The 7912-nt window shown below is 52.8% G+C and overlaps 1 protein-coding gene across 1 annotated transcript; it reads left to right on the top strand.

Moving 5' to 3' along the window:
• RND1 (Rho family GTPase 1) lies at positions 373-7332 on the top strand. Its single transcript, XM_005680013.2, has 5 exons — positions 373-596; positions 1320-1407; positions 3979-4088; positions 5156-5290; positions 6227-7332. The coding sequence occupies exons 1-5, from the start codon at positions 477-479 to the stop codon at positions 6470-6472; spliced, it is 699 nt and encodes a 232-aa protein (XP_005680070.1). The 5' UTR covers positions 373-476; the 3' UTR covers positions 6473-7332.

The raw sequence follows: 7912 nt of genomic DNA on the forward strand, positions 1-7912 counted from the left end.
GCCACCAGGCTGCAATTTAGGCAAGCCCTGTTCTGGAAGAACTCCAGCTTGACTTCACTATCCACATTCTTGGCTAGCCTGTTGTTTTTGACACTAATTGGTGGACACTCAAGACCATTAAAGTTTGGTTCATTTTCCCCCACCCCAACCTCATACAAACGCAGAACAACGTGGGAATTCCCTTTCAGAGGAAGCAAGAAACGGTGCAGCTTTAAGAGAAAGGGAAGGGAAGAAGAGGGTTCTGACTCAGATCCTCCTGCCATTGGCTGCTAGAGGGGATCCCACTTCAGGGATTGGCTGTGACAGAGTCCGCCTTCTCTTGTGATTGGCTCAGCCATGGCAATATAAGGTGGCCGTACTGGCCTCTTTCTCAGTTGGAGAGAGGCAGGGAATCCGGCTGGGTAGTGTGCTGAGACGCACCTGGCGTAACCCTCTCCTTTCTGAATCCGAGTCCAGGTCCCGCGGAGGCTGCAGCCATGAAGGAGAGACGGGCCCCCCAGCCAGTCGTGGCCAGATGTAAGCTCGTTCTGGTGGGAGATGTGCAGTGTGGGAAGACAGCAATGTTACAGGTGTTGGCCAAGGACTGCTATCCCGAGGTGAGTTGCTAGCCTGCCCGCTGGCCACCTTTCCTCTTTGACCGCCTGCTGCTGCGGGTAGATTCCCACCTGCCCAGGGGAGCTGTTTCATCCCACCCCACCCCTCCCCATCCTCAGCCGCTTTCTGGCTGGAGGACCGCCCTGCCTTAGCTTCCCCTGAGACCTGTTCCACTTCTGCCGCCCAGCTGGCTCCTCCTCACCTCTTCACCCATAGGTCCCTGATCAAATCCCCTCCTACCTCTCTTCATCCTGGAGTCTGCTCTTGGGAGAGGGAACTGGAGGCATTTGAGAGTCAGGGGTTTCTTCTTGACGTAATACCTGCCGTCCCTTCACCCATTCTATGCGCTTGTCCCCAGGAGAGAAAAAGAGCTAGAATTGATTTGTGGCTCAGATTTGTAGACAGGCAAATCTGGGGACAAGAGGAATCCGTGTGTCTGTGTGTGTGTGTGTGTGTGTCTGTGGTGTCTCCCTGACCGTCTAGGATATGGGGAGATTGTCCCTGGCAGGAAGTCTTTTACATTTCTCACTTTGATGGAGCAAAGTGCCTGAGCCTCTACACTCCTCTCTCCTGTCCCACGTGGTCCCTCCTGCCCCAGGTATCCTCTCCTTTCCTGCCACGTTAGTGTCTCACTAGGGTGAGTGGCTTCTTGTGTAGCCAGCACTAACTGGAGGGTTCTGAAGGTTGGTACGTCCAAGGTGTGAACAGTTCCTCTCTTTTCACAGACGTATGTGCCCACTGTGTTTGAGAATTACACAGCCTGCTTGGAGACAGAGGAACAGAGAGTGGAGCTCAGTCTCTGGGACACTTCAGGTAAGACTGCTGGCCCCAAGTGCCCCTTTCCCACCCGCACTGGTCTGTTGCAGTCGCTGTCTCTTAGAAATTGTTTTTCTCTCTGACGGGGGGAAGGAGTATGGTGCTTGCCTGGAGACTGAAAGAGAGAGACCTGAAGATTCTTTGGGGGGTGGGGTGGGGCTTGGCTAACTCAGTTGGCTCATCCAGGGGTGGAGAATGGATGAACCCCAGAAGCTATCACTTCTCTTGGTCTGGCTCCATCCTTTGGAGAGCTGGAATGGGGAGGGGAATGGACCCCAGAAGACTACTGAAGGAGGCAGTTAGGGCTTCTGCATTTCCACATTCTGCCACCCAACACACGCACTCACAGCCTTTACTGCCTCAGAGCAAAGCCAAATAAAAGGCAGGAGGCAGTGGTGGCTGTGGCAGGGAGACAAGTCTGTTTTGGGGGAAATGTTGCTCCTGACTCAGTTTTCTCTTCTGCATTTCATCTCTGGCCACTGCTGCCTGCCTGCCTGCCGCAGCTCAGCCCCACTGTCATGCCTCTGCGGCTGAGGGATGAAGCGATGCATCGTCAGTGTTTTGGAGGGTGGGGGCTCAAATGGGTCATGGTCATGTTGTACATAGCAGGGGGCTGTTGGCTCTGACTAGGCTGAGGTAGAAGATGCTCTATCTTTCTGGAACGTGAAAAGCAATGTTTTAAGTCTCTCATCCCTAAATCTTCAGTGCTAGGCTATCCTTTGCTTTTCACTCTGACCCCCTTTCCATTATCTCTTTACCCCAGCCCTTTTAAAATAGACTGAGCTCAGAATCATAATTAAAGGCTGAAAGCCAGAAATATGAGAAAGAAAATAAAATCCATTTCTCTTCAAAAATGCTGAGTTTAAAGAGGAACTATAAATCACTAGGGGTTTCCTGTTACATATAAATATGCCATCCTACTCCTCCAAAGATCTATTATTCCCATCATCCAATTTTGAGGATTGGAAAGACTGGAGGTAGGATATGGGTAATCAGAAAATGAGACATCCCCCTTGCTCCCCACTCCCCAAAACAGGAAAGAAATTCCTCCACCTGGTGTGCTTCCCTCTGTTGCAGTTCCAGGGGTTGGGAGCCAGCATTCTGATTATCCGGACTGTGCTACGCTGGCTGGATTGAGCTGGAATGCAGCTCGGCTGCATGATATATGGGTTTTCATCTGCTGTACTCTGCCCACCTCTCAATCTTCCCAGAATCTTCCTGCAGCTCATCTCTTTTCACTACCACCGCCCCCGAAGAGCCCCTCCCCCTCCTCCCACAGTCAGAATGCAGTCCTGGAATCCCAATTCAGATAATGGAAGATCAGCAAGGTGGTCTCTTTTCCCTGTGCCGCATCCCCACCCCCCAAGTTCCCAAAGGATGCCGGCTGTCCGTCGGCCTCAAACTCCCTCTTTCAAATGAGATGCCCGTAAGGAAGGAGGAATGGCAGGGCTGTGTGGGATGGGGCTTCCCAGCACTGGGGCCATTATTCACTTGCTGGTCTTAGGGGAGGGGGATCGCTTAGAGCCAGAAAGGAGGCCTCCTCTCCTCCTCCTTCCCCAGGGCTGCAGTGTTCCCTTTGCTCAGTGATACTGTGATGAGACCCCACTTCATCCCTCAGAGAGGGATGGGGGCTGATTACTGAAGGAGCAGGCAGTTATCCCAACTCCCCTCTACTCCTTTTTTTGAACAACCAACCCCCTGCCTCAGCTTGGATTCCCCCCAGTTTCCATGGCGATTGCGGTTCAGGGAGAGGGGCTGCTTGCTATTCTGAGCACGGATTGTCTGGGTTCCAAAGCTGCTACTGTTCCTTCCCCAGGGTGGAGGGGGGCAGGTTCAAACTCCAGCCTTCTCCCACATTGGACCACCTGGGTCTGCACTGCCTACTCCCCTCCCAGCCATGGACCCTTATTCGAGAGCCTCTAAATCCCAGCTGTTGCTGTCTTTGAGAATGCTTCCCTGAGATCTTGGGACAGGGGGCTGCAGCTTTCCTTTTGCCCTTTCCAGTGTAAGCTTATTTGGGTGGGAGGAGCAGTGGGACCCTGAATTCCTGATGCTCTCCCTCCCCTGCCTGCCTCCTAGAGTTCTGACCCCATGGCAAAGAAGCAGGGCAGCCAGTTATATAACAGGCAGATGTGTTTCTTCACTGGGGAGACCCTGGAGCAGAAGCCAGGAGCAGAGGTTGGACATCAGGCAGATTCTAGAAAAGAGACCTTAAACAAGGCCTGGTCTCTCTGCAGGAGTAGGAAGCGCTTCCCCTGGGACTCAGAAACGTGGTGGACCTTCAATGAAGCCCACTGTAGGAGCTCCAGACAGGGCCCGATTATACTTCACCTCCCTTTTATTTTGCACCCTTTCCCTTTTTCAGGATTAAGGAAGATGACCTTCTTGCACTGTCTCTTGGCAGGTGGTCAGGTGCCAAGCTTCCCATTGCAGCATGTTCCCCTGGGAAATAGGTGGGCCCTCTCCCTCAAGGGACCAAGCATGGTGTTCCCAGTGCTCTTTGGGTTTAGGCCTCTAGGGGAGGGAAAGTGCCATGATTTACCATCAGCTCTCTCTCCCCGCTACCAGGATCTCCCTACTATGACAATGTCCGTCCACTCTGCTACAGTGACTCGGACGCAGTATTACTGTGCTTTGATATCAGCCGTCCAGAGACTGTGGACAGTGCACTCAAGAAGGTAAGGCTGAATGAATTCTACCATCTCTAGCTCAGCTGGAGAACAAAAAGGAATCTTGGGGACCTGGTCATCTAACCCTTCTTGTGTAGGAAGAAATTGAGGCCAGGGAAGGAAGAGATTTGCCCAAGGCCACACCATTAGCTACAGTTCTGGGACCAGAGGGGCTTCCCAGGTGGTTCAGTGGTAAAGAATCCGCCTACCAGTGCAGGGGCACGGGTTCAGTTCCTGGATCAGGAAGATTCCCTGGAGGAGGACATGGCAACCCACTCCAGTATTCTTGACTGGACAATCCCATTGACACAGGAGCCTGGCAGGCTACAGTCCATGGTGTTGCAAAGTGTTAGACACACTGAGCCACTAAACACTGGGGCTAAACCCAGATCTCCAGTCCCTTTTCATCCTGCCTTCGCCCCTATCCTGCACTGATCTGCCAGAGGCCCAGCAGGGGAGGGTGGTGTTGGAGACTCAGGAAGTGAGGGTTGAGAGCAGAGAACTTTCTGCTGATATGGTTTGAGAGTTGGAGAAGGGGCCTTTGGGTGGCAGCTTTACAGACCTTGATCCCAGGCCTTCTGGGACTTAGCCAGTCAGGCCTGAGCTGAACTGCTGGTAGGAAATGCCTCGGTCATGGTAGTAAGGTCTACCCATACTGAGGTGTCCCAGGAAACCTTGCGGAACTAGCCCAGTTTCCCAGAAGACTCCAGGGTTATCTCTTGGAAAGAGACTGGTCGGCTTCTTGGCTTTCTGGACTTGTGCAGCCCTTTGGGTTGAGGGGGTGGACCCGTGCCCCATATGCTTGGTGGAGAGTGAGAGATTTGTCCCTGTGCTCTCTTTGGAGACTGGGCCGTTAAATCTGGGGACAGACTCTTGGGTCAGCACTCCTGTGGCCCCAAAGGCCTCATGGGCAGGAAGATGATGTAATTAGTGCAGTGGCGATGCTGTGACTCACAGCGAGGGCTGGGGATAAGCGGAATGGTGTATGTGATGTTGCCAGCTGGGTTCCTCCGGGTGTCCGTCAGCCACTGACTCTCCTTCCTTCCTCCTTCCTATCTTCTTGCACGGCTCTTCAGTGGAGGACGGAAATCCTTGACTATTGTCCCAGCACCCGTGTCTTGCTTATTGGTTGTAAGACCGACCTGAGGACAGACCTGAGCACTCTGATGGAGCTGTCACACCAGAAGCAGGCGCCCATCTCTTATGAGCAGGTGTGTGTGTGTGCACGCCCATGTGTGGGCTGGGAGTTGAGCTGGGGAAGGCTACAGGAGAGGGCTTGGAAAATGGTTCTTGCTCACACTCTTTCACTATAGCAAGAGAGAACTGGTATTCTGGGGGGCCATCTATAATCAGCAAACTAGTTACCTGGATAGAGGTAGTGGATACCAATTTGCTCAGATTCATACTTCCCAGGTGGCGCTAGTGGCAAAGAACCTGTCTGCCAGTGCAGGAGACATAAGGGACAGGGGTTCCGTCCCTGAGTCAGGAAGATCCCCTGGAGGAGGGCAGGGCAACCCACTCCAATATTCTTGTCTGGTGAACCCTATGGACAGAGGAGCCTGGTGGGCTACAAACCATAGAGATGCACAGGGTTGGACACGTCTGAAGTGACTTAGCATGCGCTCAGGCACATACTACAGTTTTCCAGTGAGCCATTCCTGTGTGTGCCACTGTTTCTCAGGTGGTTTTTGTGTGTATGTGTGGACCACCTTCATTAGAATCACTAGAGGTGTTTGCTAGATTCCTGACTCCTTATCTGCAGAGTCATTCTGGGAGAAAAGTATGGGAGTTACATTATAAATTAAGTCCCTGTACAATTTCCTATGCACATGGGAAGGTAAGAATCATTTCTTTAAACCAGTCTTTCACATTACAATCATCTGAGGAGTTCTTAAAAATACTAATTCCTAGGCCTACCCCCAGAAATTCTGATTTACTTGTTCTGGCATCAATATGGTTTAAAAATGTTCCAGATGACTTTAAGGTGCAGTAAGGCTTCACTCTCAGAAAATAATCAGTAGAGGGTGGTGGTGGGAGCCAGACAGTTGGGTCCCTTGGAGCAGCCCTGGGGAGGACCGCTACCCTGAGAAAGCAGGGTTTCAGACCCATTTTAGATCACTGCATGGATGACCTCACTTCCCCTGCAGGGCTGTGCCATTGCCAAGCAGCTGGGTGCAGAAATATACCTGGAAGGCTCGGCTTTCACCTCAGAGAAGAGTATCCACAGCATCTTCCGGACAGCGTCCATGGTGTGTCTGAACAAACCCAGCCCGATGCCCCCGAAGAGCCCTGTCCGAAGCCTCTCCAAGCGACTGCTCCATCTCCCCAGCCGTTCTGAACTCATCTCTTCCACCTTCAAGAAGGAAAAGGCCAAAAGCTGTTCCATTATGTGAAGTGGGGGTTGGAGAGGGGAGACAACCTCCCACTTCCTCCCTTGGGTTGCAGGGGCACGGGGAGAGGGAGGAGGAGACAATTTAGGACTCTGGACATGAGATTTTCAGATGGCCGCGGTGAGGGCTCGGAAGGAGACAGGAGCGAGACAAGGAAAGAGCCAGGCCCGGCTTGAGGACCTGACACTGAGAAAGAACCATCACACCCCAAGCCAGGCACTAGGTGGTGGAGGGGGCGGCTGCCCCAGTGCCCTCTGCTCCAGTGACAGAAAAGGTGTGGGGGTTTGGGGGCATGCTGGCCTCACGGCTTTGGTTGGGGGCCTACAGGAGCCTCACTTCAGCATCATGCCTCTTCCACACAGCGTTTCCATGCAGGCCAGGGGATGGGAGGGGTCCCTGAACCCTTCTCTTCCCCTCTGAGGAGGCTGCAGAGGAGTGGAGGGTGGGGAAGCCAAGAGGCAGCTCCCTTGGGAGCTGAGCCCAGGTGCTTCATAACTGGTAACTGAAATCAGAAGGCAGGAGCTGGTCAGAGCCACCGAGAAGGAAACCTCATCTTTGCATAGCCCATGCCTCATGGAGAGGTGACATCATACATTCGCATGCTTCTCGCCTGAGTCCCCAGGGTCCAAGGGAGAAGCCCCAGACCCCCTTCTCTTGCAGTGTGGGGGTGGTGGTGCTGCAGGAGGCAGGGCTGGGTGGGGGTCACCAGACTTTTTCTGCCCTAGGGCAGTATAGCTGGCGTTTGTTTTATAGACTCTTGTCTTTGGAATCGGGGGGAGGGGGGAGTGTTTCAATCTGTTATATGTTCTGTGTTTAAAGAAGAAAACCTATTTATTAATTAAATATATAAGACATACAAAGAAGTTGACTCCGTTTTCTTAGTTTCTTTCTTGGTTTCCTTTGGTCTCCGATACTGAGGAGAAAGTGGTGCTGGGGTCCTTTCTGTGCATTGCAGAGGGGCTGCCTCCACTGTTCCCTGACACCTCCAGCAAGGATCTGCTCCCTCTCCCCACAGCCCTGCTTCATCCCCTTCCCCACCCATTTCCTGCTAATCTAGTGCGCCTCTCCTTACCTCTGGAGCAGGGTTTCTCAACGTGGGAACCAATGACACTTTGGAGTAGCTACTGCTTTGTGGTGGGGGCTCTCTTGTGCACAAGAGGACGTCTAACAACATCCCTGGCCTCTCCCTGCTAGGTGTGTATAGCACCCTGAGTTGTCTCAGCCAAAAATGTCCCCTGCATTGCAGGTAGATTCTTTACCATCTGAGCACCAGGGAAGCCCAAAATGTCTCCAGATGTTGCTAAATGTCTCTCAGGGCAGTCATTTGGGGTTGACAACCATTGCCCCAGAGAGTCTAGAGGAGAGAGACAAAATCCAGCGAAAGCATCAGATGGAGAGCCAACCCCACCCCTACAGAAAGTAGGCAGGCCGAAGCCAAGGCTG

The sequence above is a fragment of the Capra hircus genome, chromosome 5 (genome assembly GCF_001704415.2).
Source record: "Capra hircus breed San Clemente chromosome 5, ASM170441v1, whole genome shotgun sequence".
NCBI classification, from domain to species: Eukaryota; Metazoa; Chordata; class Mammalia; order Artiodactyla; family Bovidae; genus Capra; species Capra hircus.